Genomic DNA, 24161 nt, shown 5'->3' with positions numbered 1-24161 from the left:
AGAAAAGATTTCTTTACACAGTTTGTGAGAGAAAGCATTTCCTTCACTCTTACAGAGAGAGAATTGAAGTCCGCTTTCCTCACCTTACCTGCAGCATATCTTGTTCATGCCATGCCTAAACACCGTCCTGTTTCACTCAGCAGAGAAAAACAGTATTAAAGCAAATACAGCTTAGGTCAAACTGGAGAACTGCATACTGGTTCTGTACTAGAGATGATGGCAATCAATTAGCATTTCAAGCAAATCAGATGCAGTCTTGAAGGTCTTCGGAGAAAAATAATTTAGGTCTCATTTGGACAAAACTGAAGCAGCTGCAATGTAAAGGGTTAAGTATATTTCTACTGTGAGCTCTGTTTAATTAAGACAGATTATGGCATGCTATGTACGCATATGCAGACATCTATACATTTAACACCCCTTCTGATCTAAGGAGGTTCCTTCTTTCATAAGATATCAACCTAAAAGGCAATTTCTCTTGAGTTTCTATTCTAAATTTTCAATCATAGAGCAACAGCACTGGAAAGCAGAGAAGGACGCTTACCCATCAATTCATTTCCTTTATTTCACAAGCTTTGAATTCAGAAATTGAACCACGAGTAGTAGATCTTGATACGGTAGAGTAAGTAAAAATGCATGTGATTACAAAGGAAAAACTTTGTACAAAAAACTTTAAAAATCTGACGGCAACTTGGATTATCTGTAAGTACCAAAAATCTCATGCAGAAGGAGAGCACTACTGCCCAGGTGGAGAAATCCCTGCAGGGGTGGCAATGGCATTGGTATGTGTCAACTATGGCTCTGTCTAAAATGGAAACAAGAAGGACACAGACTTGGAACATACTGAGTGGGAACAGACAGGTGCTACAGAGACCATTTGTCATTACGTGTCCCGATGATTTTCTGTGTCTGAGAGACGTGCTTCTTGGGTTTATAATAAATTAAAGATGAAACAGAAGCTGCCTATACTACTCTACTGCATACTTTCGAGATGGCCATTTTCTTCCTTCATAAGTGTTTTTGGTGGTGTTTCTCAAATACGGACATTAATCTTGGCATTGTGTCTAGTCAATTGTTGGCAACGTGTTCTAAAGGGACTCACTCACAGAATGCAACTCGCATAAATAACTCAGTAACATGCACTAACTACTCTACTACAGCGAAAGGGTGCAAAGGAACCATCATTCAGTTACGAGACGAAGCTAAAACCTGTAGTCACTAAAGGGGCAATGGAAGCACCATGCTTTAAGGTGACTATGGCATGAAAGCACAATTGTGAGGCAAGTAGTTCCAAGCAAACACACCACACTATTATCACCTCTTCCTATACAAAAAAAAGAAAAGACGTTTCGTTTTTTATTTCCATTAGTACCAAATAAGACTGTGGGTTCGATAACACAGATACGGAAGGGAACGGACATTGTTCCCATGATACTTCATCCCTGTGTTTCTGTCCATCACCATTTTTCAGCCGAGACTGGTAATATTAGAGCGACCACCAGGAGGTGCCACGATGCGGTGGCCAGTACGGCGTGGGTTGTTGTCATCTATCTGAGCTCCTGCAACAACAGAAAATTGGGGACACAAAGCTATGAAAAGGAATAAACCATCAGCGGTGAGATTTTACCTGGCTAGTTCCAGCTATGTGCCCCTCACGCCACCATCAGCTGGCTTCTCTTGAGCCAGACTCCTGGCTGAAGTGCTAAACAAACCTTCAAGGCACATTTCTGTGCCTACCTCCAGTTGTCTTCAATGGGAAGTGTAGGATTAAATGTCTGGGACCAGACCAACACTCTCCCTACATGGGGAATTGTTTTCCACTGACTTGAAGAGCCCATGCAGGAATGAGAGCCTACAGACTGGGTTCCCTTCACGAGATCAGACCCTGACAGAAAATACTGCCATTATAACTACAAAAAAACCCAAAAACATATATGCACAGAGTGGATTTTTCAAACCTGCTGCATTGATTTAGAATACCTGTCCCCACTGACTCCATGGGTCAACAGTACAGTAAATCTGATGTTAGCAATCATAAATCCACGTGGAAAGGAGCACTGAGCTGACGTAAACTCACACCCACTTCAAATTGTGTTTTAAAATGTCGAAAGGTTAAGCTTAAGGTGACAGCAAGACTTTCTGGCCAGGCTAAATATTGTCTGATCACACTCAGCTTCCTAAAGACAATGTAAGACTACAATAAAAGCGTAGGATCATTTTAAATGCTATCATAGCCTCTGGTTCTGCTTAATTTCATAATAACACAGTAACGTGCGTTTGCCTAATTCGGATCAAATTTGTACCACTAGATGCCTTGGCAGTACCCAGATCCAGCAGCGGACTGGGAAACCACAGCTTCAGATGCTTATAAAAATCCCACTTATTCTTAAAGGTTATTATTCTTAGAGGTTATTATTCTTAGAGGTAAAATTTCTAAGCACTTTTTTTTGCTTTATATAGCTTTATATATCTGTCTGTGGTCACTGTGGCCCCAGGTGTATGGGCAAAAATATACTTCAGCTCACTAGAATGGTTTTTAAAGTATTTGCTCTCCTTGGGCTTTCCTCCAGAAGTTTTGTTTAGTTTCTAAAGACGGGATCTGTCAGGGAGGAAAACTCCACCATCATCTCCCACAGGGGAGGAAACCCAGTGACTTTCATAACATCATAGGGAGCCCCTTATTTACCGATTGGGCTGTAGACTTTTGTCTAGACTGTAGACTTTTGAAGGATAAGGATTTGACACATTTGTAATTATCTTCAAATTATTTCCAACAACTGCAAAGAATGATTTTCCAATCTTTCTTATGTACCATGGAAAATGTTTTGGGCACCAAGAGCAAAGAGGACTAGAAATACTCTAATCTGCGTATGAATAGCTTCTGCATATGGTTTGCAGACCATGGACAAGGACAGTTGAGGTTTCCGTGTCCAGCAGTTTCTGGTGATGAGCACGAAAGAAATCAGAGATGTCTGAGCCACATGGGCTGCACTGGACCTAAGCTCTCCATAGCACCAAGGGGCCTCAGTCAGATCAACCAGAGACCCCAGGTAACTGTAATGAGCCAGGTAAATAATATTAAAAGACTGCATGCAGAAAAAAATACAGATTGTAAATATTTTGAATATTGGCAATCTGTAAAATATTCTCAGCAAAAGAATGTATAAAAACATATATACACATACATATATATATATGTAAGTATATGCATGTATGTGAATAGATATAATCTTTTCATATTTGATTAAAGAGGTAATTATAATTGAAATTTATCACCAATAATCCATACTCACAGTTTTCAAACATTTCTGATGAGTCAGGCTGACTTACCTGATAAGCTAAAATTAGACTGATGGAGGTTTCTGATTGGTGGGGGCTGGTTTTTGGCAGGAGAGGATTTAGTTGAGGGTGCAGGAGTTGCATATTTTGGCGTAGCTGGGATTTCATACACAGGCCCATCATACATTCCTCTGGAGACTCCTTGCAGTCCTCCCACCTAGATCAAAAAGAGAACAAAACCCCAGACACTGAATGCTCTGATTATGCTCCCTAACGACATCCTGCCTATAGGCAGAGACCACTAAGCACAGAGCTATATTCTGTATTAGCTGAAGTAATAAAACATTTATACTCTCATCAAAGCTACAGTCTGCTTTATCTACAAAGGAAACGATAAAGGCTCCTCTCTCCATTTATATATATTTATAAATTGTAAGAGAACCTTATTAGGCGTCCTTCACAGTCAATGGGGAAAAATGGGATTCAAAAGAACAGACCTGATGTAAGATCTTTATTTTAAGTAGTATCAGTCACCATCATCTCTTCTCTCTCCATTCAGAAGCTGTTCAGCAGGGTTGGTTCAGCTGCTGAACCCCACTTTGGTTGTTGCAAGACTGATACCCAGTATACCAATGGCAGCAATTTCACTCCCTCTGTATTTTCTCTGCTCCTCCCCTTCAGATATCTCATTATCTTCATTAGAACTCATTGAAAAGTGGTCGCAATTTTTAAATTTAAATTTCAAAATTTTCTACTTCTTGTCATCAACCAGAAAAGCAATTTTACGCTAGACTGTGGCATGGGACCCATCTCTCATTATTTGTCAATAAAGTATCTGTCATTTGAGCTCTGATTTCAGTTTGAGGTCTCTAGATTTTATCCCTGTACAGTTCCCATACGGAATATGAGAAAAGACAATCAAAACAGCCTCATTGGTCTTAAAATCACAGGAATCTAGGAAACAGTATTTTTAAAAAACAGTTCCAATTTTCAGGAAGAGCCTGAAGCCATTGAATCGCAGAATTCAAAGCTCATCAGAAAGATTGGAAATCCATGGCTTACAAGATTATTGTTTCAGAGCCCTTTTCCCAACAGGTTAACAGTGACATTAAAATACGGTATAGGAAGGACACTATTCACAGCGGGTTGGTCCAGCTCTTACAGAGGTCATAGAATCGTAGAATCATAGAATGGTTTGGGTTGGAAGGGACCTTAAAGATCATCTAGTTCCAACTCCCTTGCCATGGGTAGGGACACCTTCCACTAGACCAGGTTGCTCAAAGCCCTGTCCAAGCTGGCCTTCAACACTTCCAGGGAAAGGACAGCCACAGCTTCTCTGGGCAACCAGAGGCCTCACCACCCTCACAGTGAAGAAGCTTTCTTATAGCTAATCTAAATCTACCCTCTTTCAGTTTAAAACCATTACCCCTGTCCTATCAATGTGTTTTCCTTGCTTTCAGTGACAGGGACATCAGGCGCACAAGAGGCACCATCTCGCAGTCTGAGCCAAACCCAATGCCCAGAAGGGAGCAGCTGCTGATCACAGCAGTGAATCCATCCCCCAGGGACCCACAAAGGCAGGAATTAATACTGCCATCCCTGCTCCGGGGATAAATTTATAGTGCTGTCCTGTGCCAGTTGCAGCTTTGCAGCCCCTTGTTTGACGTGGCTTTTCTATATTCCTTTGTCATGCACTGACCTATTTGTACGGTGGCCGATATGACCATCATTGGGTTTTTCGAAATATTTCCAATCAACAAAGTTCGATACTGGGAACAGAAACAGGGGCATGAATCTGCGCTCCCTTCCTCTCGGCAGGCAGCAGAGGGAGCTGCACGAGCGAAAATATCGGTCCTTTTCTTGGTCCTTTGGCAGACCGAGGTGCATAAAAGTAAGTACTTCCTAGGGATCTAAGATCGAGTCTTTCCCAAAATCCAGGCCACCTTGCAAGCCGCAGGTTACTTAGCCCAGTTACTTTTGTGCAGACTCCTGGTATAAGACACCACTCTCTGATACTTGTTTTTAAAGTGTTGTTTTCAGTATTTAAACAACACTGTCACTAATCTATAGAGCACTGCCAGGTGCTAATCCCTTGAGAGGCAGATGTGAAGAGAAGGCCTATGTCCTTTAAGTGGAGAATGTAAAAAAAGTGTAACTGATTGGTATTTTGCAAAACTCTTCAGCAGATGCCTTTGATTTTTACAGTGTCTCTTCTAACTAGAAGAGCAGACCTTTTGTGTCCCACAGCTTGACAGAATTTGTGTAACAAATGGTGAAAGATAAAACCTATCAACCCGCTTGTGGACTTAATTTCAGCTGCCACCCCCACAGGCTATGACATATGATTGGCTGAAGTTAATATGGGGTTTAGTTATTTTGTCTTGTTACCTGTCTTCACGCAGTCAGTTTCTTGCTCTGTGGCAAGAAGCAATTTCCAAACAAACCCAAACTAGTGCCAATCCAATTTGCTTTCAACAGAGGAGCACTGATGTAATTCAAAACCAGAAGTGACTCAGTCTTCATCTTGGTCATTTCCCAAGCTTTTTATTAAACATGAGAGAAAAGTTTTCTGAGCCGTGAATGCTGCTAATGCTCACTTCAGCAAACGCACCAACAGTTCAGAGCTGCCAAATACAATGAGTATCTCTGGCTTACATGTTTTTCTTCTCTGCAGTGTGGCTGTTCAGTATGCAAAGCTTAGTAACTATTTAAAATTCTGTTTTTCCTCTGGCTAACCCTCCTCCCAGAGAAGCTTTATCTTTTTCCTGAATTCTAACTAAAAGTAAATTCTATCACCATTTCACCTCCCTCCAAAAGCCTGCACAGCTGGACATGAGACAATTATCCCCAGCTGGCAATTATATGCTCTACCCACTGAAGCTCATGGTGTTAAGTTACATCAGTTCACGCTTGCAGAGGAACCAGTTTTGTGGTCCCTTTTTGAACAAGTCATATATATATTCCGTCTGATATGAACTCATATTAGCACAATAATAATAAAAACCATGTGCTACTGTGGTTCCAAGAGGGCACGGCTAGAAAGAAGATTAAGTAATATCTGACACTACCTTATTCCTGATTTTGATGCGCTGGTAAAGATATTCAGGGAAAGGTTTGCGAGGGATGAAGCGGCCCATTCCCTTATTTACGTGCAGATTTCCATCTTCATACACAATCTTTCCTTGGCTTATGACCACGAGTGGGGCACCATGGCACTCCATTCCTTCAAAGATGTTGTACTCAACAGCCTGGAGATCAACCAACATATTCACTGCAAGTTCGGTACAAGGTCTCTTTCAGTTAGTAACTTATAATTTGTATTTGGAGTCATAGTTCTAGACAACTGCCATTAAGAGGTGTATAAAATTGTTCTGTCTCAAGGAAAAGCAATGCATTTTGATATGAAATGATTTTAAAGAATCTCTGATCAGACTTTCCTGGATCAGACTTTTCCTTTCCATTCCTCACTTTCCATCAAGGCTTTATCTCATTTCTTTTTGAGGACTTTCCATATTTATCCAGAGCCTCTAGAAGTACGATAGCCTTAATAAGGAAAATTGTGACTCAGCTGCCAAACACCCAGAGGACATGGTCCCACCATGCATCTGCTATGACTGTGTCAGAGAATTTCAAAGGGACCAGCACAGGTATTTCTGTCTGACAAAGCCCAGAAAGGACCAAGAAAGCCTGAATCTAAATGGGAATAACTGTCACAGGGCAGGTGATTGTCACTTTCTTAAAAATACAGAGAGGTCCCAAGACAGAGAAATAGAAACTGAATCACCTAAACTTAATTTTTAGAGGTTTCCAAAGGTTTTTGCCTTTTTAATATAAACCACATTACTGGATTTCCAGTAAAATTTTTGGAAGAATTCCCCAATATTAAGACCAAAGCACTGAGCAATAAGGTAACAACTGAGATAGACAACACATAAGATAAAACCTGTCACAGTCAAAATCAAAGCGACTGTAAGTCACTGGTACTCTGCACTAAGGGCAGAGAAGTACACAGCAAAGTTTTGGAATTGAACAGAAAATCCTAGCCACAAAGCTGATCAGAGCTGTGTGATCAAAAATATTTAATCATCTCATAGTTTAGAATATCATTGATTTAATCCTGCAATTTATAATATCAGGTGCTTTTCACATAAGCAAAAAAAGAGTGAGCTGGTTTTAAATTCATCATCACAACTTTACTAACCTCAGCTGCAGAGCTGCTGATTCACACCTATGTACAGATCTGCCACAAGCGTGCAAGAAATAGCGCAATGGTATATGCAGAGATAAAAGAACTCCCTCCTGACCCCAGTGCTTCCAATGCAAGATTTCAGTACTTTCGCCTCCTGAAACATTTACCTGTTTCAGAATAGGAGTAGGCAGTTACCGCACTCTTCTATATACCCTGCATTTGGTGTTCACAGGAATTAGATCAACAGCTGACAAGCAACAGTGACATTTCTTTTTTCTTGCTGATTTTCCTTTTCTCCTTACCGATTTATGGCTTTTAGCTGTTATAGTCTTCACCTTATCAGGGTCCCAAATAACAACATCAGCATCCGATCCTACAGCAATCCGGCCTTTTCTTGGATACAGATTAAAGATTTTGGCAGCATTGGTGCTGGTGACAGCTACAAACTGGCTCTCGTCCATCTTGCCTGTGGCCTAAAAACAACATGATTTGAGCAAAACACGCTTGTAAAATGGGGATTTACTATTCAGAGTACTGAATGGTCAGGGAGATACTGGAAAGTATGTAGTTTATATATATGGTGATGTTGTATGAAACAGATTTTATCAAGCAGGACTTTATACAAGGCACATTACCTGGGAGTTTCAAAGAAAAGAATGTGTTACTCCCGCCATCCCAAAGAACAGCTCATAAAACCTTAATGAAAATGATACCATCAAGTTGCTCAGTTATCTAAGGTCCCTTTCTCTACACACTGATGCCTAAGTGTGTTTTGTTGCTAGACCTAGTAATTTCCATTTAAATGTTTTAACAATTTTGAAACAGAGAAGCTTATCTAGTATTATGAGAGTAAATAAAAGATCAAGATTCAGACTCTTTTAGAAGCATTTCTTGCAAATTAGGTCCATTCTATTATTAGTATTACCAAACCTATACATCTAAGTAATACAACCCCAGTTATAAAGTCTTTGACTGGAGAAGTGTCACCACCAATTTAACTTATTATACAGTCAGTAACGGCTTAATAGCAGCTGGGCACAGCAGTATTTTGATTTTTCAGTAGAATATTTTGGAGTCTTCCCTGGCAATACTCAAGAGCAACGTTCCAAGGAAGAACAACAGTGCCAAACTTTTTAATACTAAACAAACATTTATTTCCTGCAAAATATAAGCTACTCAGTGGTGCTGGACTGAACGTTGCCACCTGTAAATCCCATGTTGCAGCCCTTGCTGCAGCTCCTTCCCTTTGGGTGAGTAACAAAAGAGAAATAGCACTGGCTGGCTGCACTTTGCTTGCTTCCCTGCTTTGCTCCTGCCTGGCAGATATCTGAAGCTGCTTCTGTGCTTGGAATCTCAATACCGGTCCCTGAAGAAAGTAGTTATTAAACGCAGTCTGGGAGAAGTGCTCACAAGAGTGTTGTAAATACTACCACTTCCCAGTTTGCAATACGCATTTCAATGCAATGCAGTGTAAGGTAATGAGTGTGTGTGTGTGCACGGGTGTGTATGTGAAGATAGACAATAGAGGGAGAATATCATTATATATTAGGATCCATGGAACTATCAAAAAAATTGCTAACTTACACCGGCACCACACCGCAAAATATGCCAGTATGAATTACATGCAATGTTCTTCTTCGAAGCACTTTATAGTCTAGCCTCAGGCTCAGCTGCCATCCATTTGTAATTTTTCAAAAAAGATGAGACACTTCCCAAATTCAAACAATCCATTCATCACGTTTATATGGGCTCCACTTGAAAATCATTAAACTGCTCCAGATCCTACATCTCTGAGAAGCATCCACTCTGACACAACTGGAAAATTGAGCGGTGGAGTCTGTGGAGCTTCAGGTCTAATAAAACACCATGGTGTTGCAGTGTCAGAAGTGAAACACAGCCCTGAGTTTACAAAACTGGAGAAGGTTTTTGAAACAAATAATTCACCTTGTAGTAGCTCTCTCTCAGGGAATTCTCAGCAATATATTAGAAAGTCACTTAAGTACTGGCTGAGAGTCTCCTGGCTTTCATTATTCAGCCAACATTCAATTTCTTTTTAGTCCATAAAAGTAAGTAATTACTTACTACCGCCTTGTCCCAGACAACAGTCATTCTCTCCTCAATTCCATTGACCCCTTCAGGAATCATAGTGAAGTTGTCCTTCCCAATGGCTTTCTGGGCAGTGCTGTATGGGCAGTGTCCACTTCCCGTCACCTGCAGGTCCCCACTGCGGAGTTAACACACAGAAGGTTCAGACCAGGCGTCACCAAGGTTACCTTGGTCTCAGCCCCGCTGTGAATGGACCTTTTGAGCCTACACACGGGAGGCATAGGCTGTAAATCACGTCAGCAGCCTTTTCATGTTGGCTGCAGATCACTGAAGAGCAACATTGGCATTGGACATCTCCGCTTTCCCCCGGAGCACCCTGAACTCCCAGATCACAGCCCCCATGGGTTTCAGGCTGCTTATCGACAGAGATCAGGCACAAGTCCACAAACCAGGACAAAGGATTATTCCAGGATTAAGGAAATGATCAGAAGCTTGTATGAAACTCCTGCCACTCTCAAGGTAAATTAATTCATAACCATGTTGAAAAATAATGGCAGATTTTACAATGCGAACTCATGGGCATCAAGCTTTTTTCCCTGTATTTCTCCCCTGCACATATATCTTTCTTGCAATTCTTACACAAATATTTCTTGTCTGACTTTCCAAAACTGAGTCATGAAAATAAGAAAGGAAGGGAATACTTTTATCAGGTAGTCCTCTAATTAAACAAAGGCAGGCATAGTGCACGTCAAACATGTGCTCTGGACGTAGCTATCTTTAAGGTCTTACACAGAAAAAGGCATGGAGTAAAACACAAAAAGAGCCACCAAATAGTAATGCTTTTATTTAAGAAGTCCTTTTTTTCAGCCTAGCGAAAATTTTTTTGGCAGAGAGCAGAAGTGGATCACAGCTGCTCTCAGGAATGAGGAGGAAGAACATAACCAATATGCAGAATCTTGCAAAAATAGAAAGACAAAAAAAGAAGACAAGTTCTTCAATATCCACAGGAAACAGGTGACATTTTTAGGTCTTGATTAAGCTTACAGGAGTCAAGCACGTTAGAACACACCACGATTTCTCTTCCATCACTCCAGAAGGGTTATGTCCCCAAAACCCTGTCATCCTTTTCTTTAACTGTGTAAGTTCCAGCTCTGAAACATCTGAATGATTCTGGTCCACAAATTTAGATTCCAGCAAGCTAACAAATAGCCAAGTACAGAGGAAAAAAGGGTCACACAACAGTAATTCTAATGCAATTTTCTGCACTGCTAGCTCTAATGATTGCTGACAGTCAGAGAAGAAACTTTGCCCTCTTTTCTGGTTCTTCACCACGCTCACATCCATCCATCCGGTTTCTAGCAGAAGCCAAAGACATGTACTTAATAGTGAAAAGGCAGCTATGTCGTAGCTATTCCTGATTATTAATGACTGCCTGGTGTTACTCCACAGGATTAAACCAAATCCATCAGTTAAACATTCCTTTATTCGAACACAACAATAAAGTCAGAAGATTGCCATGCCATTTCTTTCTTCTTGCTGCTTTTCTGTCAGCTAAGCTTCTTGTGGCTTACCTTCTCCCTCTTTTCTGCACTCGGATGGATGCAACCATGAAAACATGAATTTTGCAGCCAGGCCCTGTATCACTGCCCACTTCCCTGAGGTTACGTTGCGCTTCTTACACCACGCTATTAATTCCTACACCTGTAAGATAAAAAGGAGTTGCTTCCTCTGAACCCTGTTTTCCCTCTCCTCTCACATTTGATGACATGTAAGGGCATGCACTGCACTCCCCAGTCTACTCCAGAGAAGACTTCTGAAGCTGAAGCACATTGCTCGAGAGCTGCCCAGCACCTCCTGGTTAACCACACGGGCCCTCCTACTGTCTGCACACACTCTGCTGTCAAATGGGGGATGACCATCCGATCAACTAAAAAACTGAGAGACAAGAAGGGACCAGCACAGAAAACACCTCCAAAAGAGGGAGTGGGGGGAATTAGCAGTGGGCATATGGGTATGTTGAAATGTCACATCAATACCTCGTCATCTTATTCTTCACCCTAAACAAGGCTTTCACGGCAGGTTACATCTTCCACGAAGTACCACGATCTCACATCTCTAGCACAGAAGAGATGGCATATCACAGCAGCAATAGCACAGCGGTACCCCACGGAGGATGAAAGCTACCTTACATGCATGGCCCACAGATGAAACAAGAACCAAATCTCACAAGGCAAATCCAGTCTGCAAACCCCACGAGACGTGCTGGATTTTTATACATTCAGCTTTTCAGTGAAAAATCAACATTTTACGTGGCAAACAGCACAAGCCATATGCTGTGTACTTGCAGAGGAAGAATGTTGTAGGGATTTTTTAATGAATGTAAAATACTGGTCTCCTAACAACAGAAAAATGAAATACTGTCTTTACCATCATCCTTGCATAATATTCCCCACAAATGCATGGCAGGCTGATAAAATATACAGTTCTTTTTTCAATTTCACAGTATAGATTTAAAGTATTAAAACTGAAAGCAGGCTAAGCTGCTGTCATTTAAGATCTAGGACTTTAAGCCACTAAAAAAAAAAAAGCCATTTTTGCATGCTTGGCAGATAATGAAAACTTCCGTGACCCCTCAGTTTGTCTTTCTGATGAGTGTTAAAAAAGGTCATTATTTGGATTCCAGTTCTAAAAATTCTCTTGTTATTTTAGCTAATCTGTTTTGACCCACATACTATTATTGTGGGACTCTCTTCCAGAAAACATATAGCTGTGTCTGACAGAGTAAGGAGCCAAGCATGTGGTTACACATTCACATGTGCTGGTTAAGAGCCTTATCCTCACACAATGAGCTTCACTCTTTACAGTGCTGACAGTGACAGATCAGACCAGCAAAGTAATTTCTCTTCCTTGTCCTTATTTTAAGGAACAGAAATCTCGATTATGGAAAATCATTTCTGCCATCCCATCATCACAACAGAACAAATTTCTGTGTATTCTTACCAGAACCACACGTAACTCAGAGCTCAGCTGTGCCTTCATTAATAGTGCAGCATCATTAGGGGAGATGAGTTAAAACCTGGGTTTGGTGGGCTGCACAGCCTGACCCGCCGTGTGCAAGGAGAGATGTGTGGGTGCTGCAGCAGCGGCACTGACTGACAGCAGCTTCCCACCATCCACCTGAAGGGCACACGCAGGGGCCGTGCATTGCCAGCCACACTGGCACTGCCTGCCATAAAGCCTGCCAGTCAGTCATGTGGAAAACTAACCTCAGGAGGGGACATTTTCTGAAGACCAGTGGGTCACTTTTAGGGTTCAAATTCTACTGCTCGGTCTAGAGCATTGGAAACCCTAGAAAGGGGAGACAGCAGGTGAGGTGATTGCCACCACATGGCGTTAAATAAGGTTTTGAATGGTAAGTTGAGTTCCTCACTCCAGCACTGGCAATCTGTCCCTGCGGGACTTCAGCTGTGAATTTCCATACCATTTCAAAGCAGATGGTATTTTGCTTAAGCTAAGGAAGACCCACAGTTGGCTACAGGCAGGAAACACTTTCAGGGATGGGTCTGCAGCCTGGGTTGCTGGCAAGGCATAGCTGATGTCTTTTCTACAGGAGAAAGACACTTCTTCCTCTGCTGTCCACATTCCTTTCATCTCTCTAGTGATAATCCTCTCCCTGCCAACCTGAAGACAGTCAGCCCATACCCCTGCCCTGTCAAGTGATGTCCTCCAGTCACCATCCTGTCTCCACCTGAGTCCCTGACAGCCACCTTTGTAATCCACTCTGGCCTCTCTCCCCTGCCTGCCACACCTTCTCTATAGGTATCACTTATCTTTGCTGTCTTCCAGCTTGATGACCCTGGAACCTATAAAGACACAAGGCAAGCTAAAAGTAAAAATAAGGCTGCAAGAACTAAACACAAGTAAACTTATGTGATTCCTGTCCATCCCAGATGAAGACAAACTACCAAGTCAGAAGTTTTCAATGCACAGGAGCTAAAGCCACTGAACTCTGCTACAAACACTTCTAATTTAGTTTAGGACAGCCTAATTCTCAAAAGTGCTGCCAGCTTACAGCCCTGCACCAGCTTGGACAAAAACTGCACCAGGAAAGTTTTCTTGGTTCTAGACATCTCTGCATTCAGGGACAACCTGGTTTCAGGAGCTGTGCTTGCCAGATATGACCAGGGCTTAAAACTGAGTCTGTTCTCAGAGATGGCTTTTGCACTTGTCTGACCATCAGCTTGTAAAAAAAAATGAAGGTCTTACCATGCTAAGAGCGAATTTAAGTGATCTGGAGTGGTAGGATCAGGGCTCAAAGGTGGCGAGGTCACGAAAGCTGCAGCCTTGGCCCAGTTTTTGCTCCAGTAATGTGTCCCATCTGTCCCCAAGCTGGCAGTGATCGGCTCTCCAAAAACAAGGGGACCTCGAGGAAAGCAAGGATATACAGGAACCGATTACAACCCACTCTCTCTTCAGCATGTTATACTGCTTGCTGCATGCAGCCATGTATCATTTACGCATTACTACACGGCCAGCGTAGCTCCCAGAAAATTAAGAAGCCCTGGCTTTGTCTGTATGATAAAAAATTAATCAGGAGGCTCTATGAGCTACACATGCTTTTGATCAGCATATTTACAAAGCTCCCTTTCTAATCCAGAAGGAGACCGTTCAGATCTGATTTTAATTTGTACTGTTTTACTCACAGCCATGTTCTCTCTGTTGCTCTGATTCAGAGCGCATTTAGGCGGAAGATGGGCTCCAGCAGACAGATGCTTTTTTACCACTCCCAGGCTGGGCACAGCACCAGCAGATAGCAGCACACGGTCCCCAGCACCACATTCCCAAGTCTCCAAGAATACAAATATCAAGGCAGTATTTTGCTCTTTGGCTTTTCCGTATTGCTCACGCGCTTTGTAGCACCAACCAGCAGAACAGTCCCGACTCGCAAATGCAGCTGCGAAAGTGGCTGCCTCCAGGCTCACAAATCACTTTTGGGTGCTTTGTCAGCTGGATCCCTCCAGGGCCCCAGCAAGGAGTGTCAACCGCAGATGTCCCCAGTGCACATCTGACGGGGTCAGCCTCCAGCAGCAAGGCCAGGAGCGAGCACCAAGCATCCCTCAGGGCAGGTTCACTGCCCAAGCCACCCCTCAGAGTATAATACCCTGAAATATCCCCAAAAGGCACAGAGGATGTGCTAGACCCTGTTAGGAAGAAAAGATCTCCCTCCCATGAACAGAGATAGAGCAGCCTAAAGGAAAGGTAAAAGGGGACACAGGATAAAGAACTATAACACAGTCTTCAAGGCAACAGTTTGTGGGGAGAAGTTCTCAACTGAAAAATGTAGAAGGATTACTCTTCATCTTTCCCAGCTGTAAATATTTAGGGTTTGTGATGGTGTTACCATTCTTTGGTAACTTCTCCCTGTATCTTCTCATTTGGGTCAAGGTGTACAGGTTTTTCCATTAAGCTTCTATTCAACAAAAAAACAAGTTTGGGGGAGAAAAGGAAATAAATCTCCTACCTTTCTTTCTGGCCAGTGCAATGATATCAGCTGCACTCTTGCTCATCACCTTGGTGATGTACACTGGGCAGTTTATTCGACTGGCAATGGTGATGGCACGGAACACTGCTTCTGCTTCAAGCTGAGGAAAACAAGGACGAAAAAGTTAACTGCAAAAGCAGACTAAAGAAAAAAGGAACTGGAGGACTGAGCCATATTTCTCACTGTTTATCTGGAATTCTTCAGGGGCTGATTCTGCTTTTTCCACAGCGAGAGACGCAGTGCTGGGAAAGAGGGAGCTAATCCAATGTCAGACACTTTGCATTAGGAGTAACCACAACCAGGCTGTACTCACAAACAGGGTACAGCTGCCCCAGCACAAATACAGCTCCCTGGCTCCCTGCACCCCAGGACAGGTCATGTCCAAGCAGCTGATGGGGGTCCTCCTTACCTCCCTTCCCACCTTTCTGCTTCAGACTTCTACCCTGCAGTTGGAAGGAGAACGAAGCAAGGAAACATTGCCCCAGCTTGGAGACAACCTCTGAGCTCTCCCTGGCAGCTTACCCTATGCAATCTTTACATAAGGATAAGATGACAGTGAATGTAAAGTATTCTCAAACAGCAGCTTCAGCACTATGGACTGAATTCAGCCCATAATCCATAAAAGCCTTTGAAGCATCGCCCAGCACGTCCCCTCTGTCAGCAAGCGTAAGGGCAATCTCCTCCTAGGGAATCATCTGGGACATAGGCACACAAAGCAGTCATCTTCAGACAGAGAAGCAGTGTTTCCCAGTGGCTCTGGAGACTCTTAGCCCACTCATCAGTTTTAGACCTCCTTCCCAGATGGACTCACAGTATTGGCATTTTAATACCTAAAATTCCATTGGGATTGAAAATACCAACTTGATGGTACAGAAATTTCTCTCCAAGAGTTGTGCTAGAAAAGTTGAGCAACTTAGCCCTTCCAAAACCACATGGCTTAATTCTTCAGTTTTGTAAAACATTTTTTCTTAAATCAGACTGTCGCTTCAGGTTGTCCTAGGACTCCTATCACAACATTTGCTCTGGAAGCCCCGAATGCACCTGCAGAAGACCTGGGAAGGAGGCAGGACCTCTGTACCTCAGCGCTGGGGCTGAGGTGGTCAGATGCATGGTCAGAAAGATGCAAAATTCCTTTCTCAGAACTGCAAATGCAGATTTTCTGTAGGCCCTTGTTTTCATTAAAAGGAAACAACTCCATTCTTTTAGAATAATTTAGCTGGAAGTTGAACAGCAAAATGAAAAAGTACATAAACAGTTCAACAGAAGAATGCAACCAATTAAGCTGATTCCTTTTGCCTTGGGGAGAGGTTATATAAAGATCTGCAAACCACAACAATCCCTTGAAGTTTAGCCTCAAATCCCCAGGACCTTGTCTCTGTAGTCTTCAAGGAAAGCAGTCACTTCCCACTGCCGCCCTCCATCATTCTGTTAACAGTCTGAACTGTGTACATTAGGGGACATCCACATGTCTCCACCTTTTCCTTCTCATTAAAGAAACCCTTTCCAGATGCCCGAGATGATCCATGCCAGAGCCGGGTTTTTATTACAAGCAAGTTGCACAAAATGAGCTGCCTCGCAGCACCTTTCCATTCTCGCATATTTGCATTTCTACAGCCTGCATTTCTACTACCAATGTATCTGCTGGCATAAACGCAGATTTATATGTGGGCACATGCATAAGCATGGAATATATGTGGACATGCATCTTACAGGAGGTTTTCAGCCAAAGCATTTTAATGAACGCAGTTACTCCAACACCTAACCCACAAGCTGCGCTGCTGATTTTTACCCTGATAAACCCATTTTTTTGTCATCACAAATCAAATGACAAAGGGTCACACTCCAAAACTACGTGGACACCGGTGCCCAGGGCAGCAGGAGCTGCAACTCCCGAGTGTATAAGGACACGCTCATTCCCGGACCGAGGGAACACACCTGCTGCAGCAGCCAAAGGGTATTTCAGGCAAACAACCAGGCTGACAGGGACCTGGACTTTTCAAGGCGTTGAATAATACTGGAAGAGGCCGTGGGAGAAGCAGGCTGTTGCCTTCCCCCACGCACCCATTTATCACTTGCACATACAGAAGCCAAGCTCCCATACTACGTGCTCAACAAAATTTTTCCATGAATGACAGAATGAGTGAAGTCTCTTACCTCCTCGGGTCTGCTCAGGGCATGTCCTTCAGGTCCAGTGATTCCCATTTCCAGGATACGCTTTTGTTCCTGCAACACAGCAGATAAACGCTGACACCCGCTCCAGGATGAGACCTTTGTACCAGGCATCCTCTGGCAGATTAACAGCCATATTGTCCGACTGCCCCTTTTTTGTCTGTGTAAGTGCAGCTGCGTAAGCCTGCTGCTGGGGGAGGAGGGCTGAAAACACTGGCTCTAAAGCTGTCCCATGCCACCCCAGTGTCGGCTCCGTGCAGCCAGTGCAGATTTCAGGGGAAGATGTGTCTCTGCAGTGCAACAGAGTGTCTTTGTGCCTCGAGCCATTGGGCTGCACCATTGGAAATCTCCTCTGCCCTCCAGAAAATCTTACTTGACACCAAGATACCAACCCAGGGAACTGGTTTAAATCATTATACTACATAGTAATTATGGGTATTTCCAGCCTGCTGTTCCTTCTTTACTCACACAAGTTCCTCTCTGGCTGCAATCTATGAAGCACTGTTATCTTCCTTAAACCTTTAGCATTGCTAGCACTTCATCAAATAAAGTTGTGCTTTTGGCACCCAGTTTTCTGTAACACTTTTTTTCCTACAGAGTGAATCACTAAAATTATGCTCTCACGAAAGCAAAACAGTGCCCTCCAGTTGTGAGGACACTGTGTCTACACAAAGAAGCCCATCTTGGGAGCAACGGGGGCTTGTCAGAAAAAATCTGTGCCATCCAGCTTCACGGCAGTGAGATAAATATTTTAAAATAAACAAAAAGCTTCACCTATTTTTTCATTTAAGGACAAGCAGTGGTATTGGAATAAATTCCCCTTTTTGCAGAAAATGGTGGTCAGCCACTCCTTATCTGAGGTTGGTCCAGGTCTGCCAGCAGAGCAGAAGTGGGACCACAGCTGGCAATGTACCTCCGACCCTGGGCTGCCCTGCCCACAAGTCACCAATGAGCCGAGTTCAACAAATGTAATGACTCTGTGATACAGACAAATGTCCCCCGGAGACCAGGATGAAGTTACTGAACATACTTTACTGTGTTATCTAATAAATATTTGATCCCAGGTCCCCAAGGGTGAAAAGCTCACACATTACCAACGCAGTCCAGCAAAACCTCAACAAGTTAATATTCACATATACTTTTGGCTTTGCCGCAATCAATCAAGGCTGAAGAGGCATTAATAGGAATGTATTAGCCTGACTCTGTAATTAAGATTATTTTGGTTAGAAAATCACAATGTTTCATAGGTATTCTTAAAAACAGCTGTTCTAAATAATTAATGCAACAGCTTTGAGTAGTGCCAGTTAGAGACTTCAGATAATTAAAATACAACAAAAAACAAAGTTGCAACCATATAATACAATAAAAAAGCAAGATGGCAAAGAACCGAACACAAAGTAGGATAGATTTGCATCTTGAAGGAAGGCAGATCATGTGATAAAATTACCCACTGCAAGAAGATTTGATAGTGCTAATAAGATAGAATATTTGTTTGATAAGATCAAACTTGGATTTTCACACAGGATAGTCCTGAAAAACCTTCCTGTAGGCAGCTTTCTTTTCACTATCCAAATAATCCTTCCAAGTAAAAGCATAAGAAAAGCATGATTTTATGAGACACGGCAATGGTGAAGAAATATGTTGATGTATAACATTAATTCACATTTCTTTACTACTTCCTCTTTTCCTAATAATTTTTCTGTCCTTTACGTTCACATTCCACGGCTGTATATTAAAGCTGATCAAAGAAAAATGTAACTGAAACGTATTTCTATCAGAAATGCAATTCCACAAGTGCGCCTTGATTTTAATGAGGAACGTATCAAAACAGCACGGGTGCCATTTGATTTGTTTCATTTTAAGATTCCTACAATAATATTGACTTAATGTTTCTTAATATTCATTTTAATTTTACTGGATGTTTTATGTTACATTAAAACAATAAATTATTTATTTTAGTAGTTTTAAATCATGCTAAACTGCATGGGAAATCAGCTTTTTTTCCCCTCTTGAATCCAAATGAGGGTTTTCACCTGGTTTCAGGGGGGAAGGACACAATTGCACTGCATAAGCCTGCTGACTCCTCACTAGCAACTCTTGAGCCCAGTGGTTATAACTTCAAGGGAAAAGGGAAAGAAGCCTCTCAAAGGGGTAAATTCTTACCAGGCAGATAAAGGACAGAATCCCACAGAGGGAAAAACAACAAAATAAATCCATGTGGGCAAGAGCCCTTACACACTGCCCAACCACTCAAACGTTCACTTGAGGTTCTCTCTTACCCGTGCGACAAGGTGGCTTCTCTAGTCCAGCATTCAAAGACAACTTGTTTTCAGCTATTGCAATTTCCCTGTCAGCTCTGCAGCCTAGTCCTTAGCAGATAAACCAGCAGATAAAGAGCTCAGCAGATAAATCAGTTGGCTCACTCGGAGCCTCACGGACCTCAGAGGGGCTCTACACACGTACATCTGATCAGAGGAGGGAGACACCCCACTCTGCTTTACAGGGGAATCCTGGCCGCTGAAAGACCGGTGGGAGGTTTACTACTGACTGCACAGATCAGAGCTACGGCACACTCCACCGTGAGGACAGCACCCACGTGGGGGACATGATCTGCAAAGAGTGCATTGAGGATCCAGGACATTTTAATGGAACATACTGAATTTGAGCCCAGTTTCCTGGTTCTGACAGGTATCTGCAAAGACCATGACTTACGCTTTAACACACATTTCTGAAATGTTTAGATGATCACGGTGGTTTCTTGGGTGGTTTAGATTAGATATTAGGAAAAAATTCTTTACTGAAGGAGTGGTCAGGCATTGGAACAGGCTGCCCAGGGAGGTGGTTGAGTCCCCATCCCTGGAGGTGTTCAAAAAGCCTGTAGATACGGCACTTCAGGATATGGTTTAGTAGGAATGGTGGTGTTGGGCGGATGGTTGGACTTGACGATCTTAGAGGTCTTTTCCAACCTATGATTCCACGATTCTATGATTCTTATTCTCAAGCATCAGATTTAGAAGAATATTCTCAAAAATAAATAGATCTGAGAGCTTTACCACCCACTCTAAACTCACTATGCTGCTTACACTGATAGATGCAGCAAGAAACATTAGCATAAAGCTTCCCAGCGCTACTTTTTGTGCCCAAAATCTCTGAGCAAGGCTTTACGTTGTTCTGCTTCACTTGTCTCTGCCAGAATCAGAAGAGATGTTCTTGCTTCCTTCTGCCCCCCTCACCCAGTCTTCACCTGCTGCCAAGGCAAGGAGCTGTCTGGATCGCTGCTCCACTTCACAGATGCTCTGCCCAAGCAAAGGGCCTCCATCCTCTCGCCCCAGAGGCTATACCAGTGGTGTGTAGGATATCAGGCCAAGTTAAGGCACTCACTGGGTAGTAGTTCCTTTTTCCTACCCCTACTCTGACCGGAGGGTTTTGCGTCTCCTCTCTTGTGTCTATCTTCTCACAAAGTGAAGCAAAAATGACAGTTCACTCACCTGAGCTATCAAGTCTCCATTTTCAGCGTGGACCAGGATAACAGTCCCAAGACTTTTTAGAAAGGTAAAGGCTTCATAAAGCTGCAGGAGGTACAAAGAAAGAAACACTGCTGAATAAGGAAAACACATTATTTTACACTCAGACCTCTCTGTTCCTCTCAGTTTTGCTCCTTCTATGCTGGTAATTATCCAGGCAAATAGTAAATGATCTCCCTTTCCCACTCTCCGCTTTGCACACAGAGCCAGAGCTTCACTGCCAGGTGCTGACTGACCCATCCCCTGGCACACCAGGCAGACCCAGGCCCAGCCTCGGCCCTTCTGCGCCCAGACAGGGGCAGCGGTCCTGGCAGGGCTGCATCATCCCTCGGACACGGTGCCTCCCCCAGCCCCTCGCACCGCAGGGCTACCTCCTCATGCCCTCCCATGCAGGTCTGAGTTTAGAGAGTAGTCTCTTCTCCACAGTTTTAGCAAATGTAAAATGGAATTATTCCCAGGGAATGGGAATAATCAATGGACTACAGACACTTTTAGGGCAGCTAAAACACCTCTTTTCTGAGGTGCAGGCATTTTGCACCATCTCCTTAGAGCAGCTGGTGTTGAGCTTTCACCAACGTCTTTAATTCTGCAACTAAATTAATTAGTATTTTTTTTTTACTGCTTTCTAAGACTCAAAACCCATCCACATAGAAGGGAAATAGTTGATCCTATTGCTCTAAATGAGAATTTCTGAGCACAGATCTACTGAAATTTTAAGTTGCCTTTCCAAAAGGTATTCAGCTAACATGTTCCCTGTTTAAACCAGACTTCAGTATGTGGTATGTGGGAGCCCGGTTTTCAAGCACAGGTCAAATACTGAAGACACGGATTCTTCAGTACCCACTTTTGCACTAGGGCACTTCAGCTAGCATTGAATTGGCTGGAATACACAGCCCACAACATGCACATTTAAACAAGGTAGCTGGCATTGGTCCAGCCACACATTAAATATTTTGATGTATTTCTCTTGGCAATGCCAACAGTGAGTTGAATTTAACAGGCGCTGCCTCTCAGAGAATGTTTATATATTATTATGTCTAAAATTCCAATTAAAACCACATGAACTGGAGGTGTAACAACAGTTATTTAAAAGACCGAGAGCTATAGCTCTGGGAAGAAGTAAGAAAGAAACATTTTCTCAACTGAATAAGCAAACATTATTATTACTAACAGATGCCATTGTCCATTTACAATGACCTGATACTTATGGCTGGGAAAGCTGAAGAGTCTGGAATCCGTAATGAGCTCTGGACAAACAAGCTCATTGTTATCTCCAGCCCTAATGAGAAAAGGCCACCTCCCCCAAAGAGCAACTCCATTTAGCTGTTTGCAGCAACCCAGAAACTCTTAAAAAATCTCAGAACTGCCACCGCCTCGAGTGCTTCATCTTTCCTTCCCTCTCTGACCTAGAGTTCTTGGAAGGTAGCAGCAAAATAAAGTGCACGGCAAAATCCTGAGCAGTGCTGAGCGGTTGCAATGTTGAGAGTCACCAGATAATCCGTGCAGCAGGCGAACGTCACACACTTGAAGGAACACATGCAGACGGTCAACATTGCTCGGCACTGCAGAGAGAAGAATTCCTCCACTACACATTTCCCCCAGTGTCATTCAGGTCAATGGGAACATTTCTCTGGGATTCAACCTTAGCAAGTGTTGGGAGGGAGACCACACGAGAGAGGACAGACCACAGCAATGAAAAGCGTTCAGAGCAATACCTGGCTGTCAGACATTTGGTAGAGATCTTTGTAGGCCATGTAGACTTGAAAAGAGTTCACACCTGTTCCAAGACAAAATTCAAAGGTGTTGCCATGTAAGTAGATTCTTAAATTGTATTCGAACAAAAACCTCAGGAAATATAGGTCATAGAATATGTCTGGACTAGGCTTTTCACCAGTGATTGTCAGAAATCAAGCATGGCTCCACAGCTGCATTACAGCTGCCAGGACTAGAAGCCTGAATCCTCTCGTCTCTGCGGGAATTTGTTGGACTTTGTGGATTGCTTGTGTTCAGCCCTGGAGCAACCCAGCCACCACCACAAATGAGATTGATTGTAGACAAGCAACAGTGGCTAAAGCAAACATGCAAAGTCTGCAACGTTTAAAAAAACTTATGTAAGGTTCTGTGAACCACTGGTTTTCTTTTTAGCTTTCTTTAGCTAATCAAGAAAACACTTCAGCTTAACCTGAAACCACCTGCTTTTTGATAGGTAAATTTGTAGTTGTTTCCTGAAAGTGCTGAGAAGCTGTGGGAACCATGTATCTGAATTTGCGTACAACTTTGCTTTTTCTTGACCCTACTGCCCAAAGCACCCCGCTTGGCTGATGGCAGACACTGGGAAGGAGTGGAAGCAAAGTCTGAAACCAGTTACAGGGGCAGCTCACTATACCTCTCCTTCCACCTTCCAAAGATGGAAGGATTTATATTGGCCGTCATAAAAAAACATGAAAGATGACAGCTCCAAATTTTAGAAATCAGTAAGAAATGCTAGTGTTGAGTGTCAGCGGCCAAGTACCAACTGTATTCAAAGCACTACAAGTTTTGCTATTTATTTCAAATATCTGCTCAGAGGGATGACACAGCTTCGTATTCTAAGAGAACAGGAATTCCAAACATCTTCTGTTCATATCTTCCATACATATGAATTCATATTAGTTTATAAATTTGCCTTACACTTCAGTTTACTGACAACATTGCCAGTTTGATAGAGGGACTGATCTGAGTTTTCTAGCTTAAAAGTAAATTCTAAGCTAAGCCGCGTGTGCTGCATTTCAAAATAGCTGTCATTAAAACTGTGCTTCCTGGGGCAAGAGGAAAAAGAAAGAGATCTGTTCGTGTTATCCATGTTGGCTACACTGAATAAATACGGCTCTCTGATAAAGACGTAACTCCTTCACGAGTCTCGAAGGTGCAGATATACCCTCAGGCAGAGGGTATTGCTGTTCACACACAGAGAATCCGTTTATTCACAATTACGAGATTACAAATACCCTAGGATACAAGCAGGATAAAACCCTGAAATGATCCCTGGTATTATGTCTTCCTGCTAAGGCCAGGCAGCTCAGGGAGAAATACGAAGCAGGAGCTGGCCCCTCCTTGCCGACTCCCACGCTGAGCAAATCCAGCCTGGACCATGAGGCCCCACCAGCCTGCAAGCCTGTCCCTTCTTCCTATTCTCCTACTTCTCAAGTTCCCAGAAAACACACATGGGCTTTACTAACTGTAATCCCTCAGCCTACTCCTCATTACACAGTGTCAATGCACTCAGTATGTCCCTGCTTTAAAATGTTAAGCTTAACTCGCAGCTCCATGCCTGCATCACCATCTCCTCTCCGACTGACTGCAACTGGCCTTGGAGGAAAGCTCTGCTTTTCTTCACAAACCCACCCAGTGTCTCAGAAGGCAGCTGCACCTGGGA

The 24161-nt window shown here is 43.0% G+C and overlaps 1 protein-coding gene across 2 annotated transcripts in view; it reads right to left on the bottom strand.

The window, feature by feature from the left end:
- Nucleotides 1-544: 544 nt before the first annotated feature.
- Nucleotides 545-24161, bottom strand: part of CRMP1 (collapsin response mediator protein 1) — a 51526-nt gene continuing 27909 nt past the window's right edge. For both annotated transcript variants that reach the window (XM_075420510.1, XM_075420512.1), the window contains exons 5-14: nucleotides 22462-22523; nucleotides 20711-20791; nucleotides 17208-17276; nucleotides 15033-15153; nucleotides 13778-13934; nucleotides 9548-9689; nucleotides 7768-7938; nucleotides 6345-6524; nucleotides 3328-3493; nucleotides 545-1556 (exon numbers count right to left, since the gene is read on the bottom strand). In XM_075420510.1, coding sequence (XP_075276625.1) covers nucleotides 1465-1556; nucleotides 3328-3493; nucleotides 6345-6524; nucleotides 7768-7938; nucleotides 9548-9689; nucleotides 13778-13934; nucleotides 15033-15153; nucleotides 17208-17276; nucleotides 20711-20791; nucleotides 22462-22523 — 1241 coding nt within the window. In that variant the 3' untranslated portion in view covers nucleotides 545-1464. The remainder of the gene's footprint in view (nucleotides 1557-3327; nucleotides 3494-6344; nucleotides 6525-7767; nucleotides 7939-9547; nucleotides 9690-13777; nucleotides 13935-15032; nucleotides 15154-17207; nucleotides 17277-20710; nucleotides 20792-22461; nucleotides 22524-24161) is intronic.

Source organism: Opisthocomus hoazin, chromosome 5, assembly GCF_030867145.1.
Source record: "Opisthocomus hoazin isolate bOpiHoa1 chromosome 5, bOpiHoa1.hap1, whole genome shotgun sequence".
NCBI classification, from domain to species: Eukaryota; Metazoa; Chordata; class Aves; order Opisthocomiformes; family Opisthocomidae; genus Opisthocomus; species Opisthocomus hoazin.
Note: the sequence above shows the minus strand (reverse complement) of the source record. Positions and strands in the feature narration are given on the sequence as shown.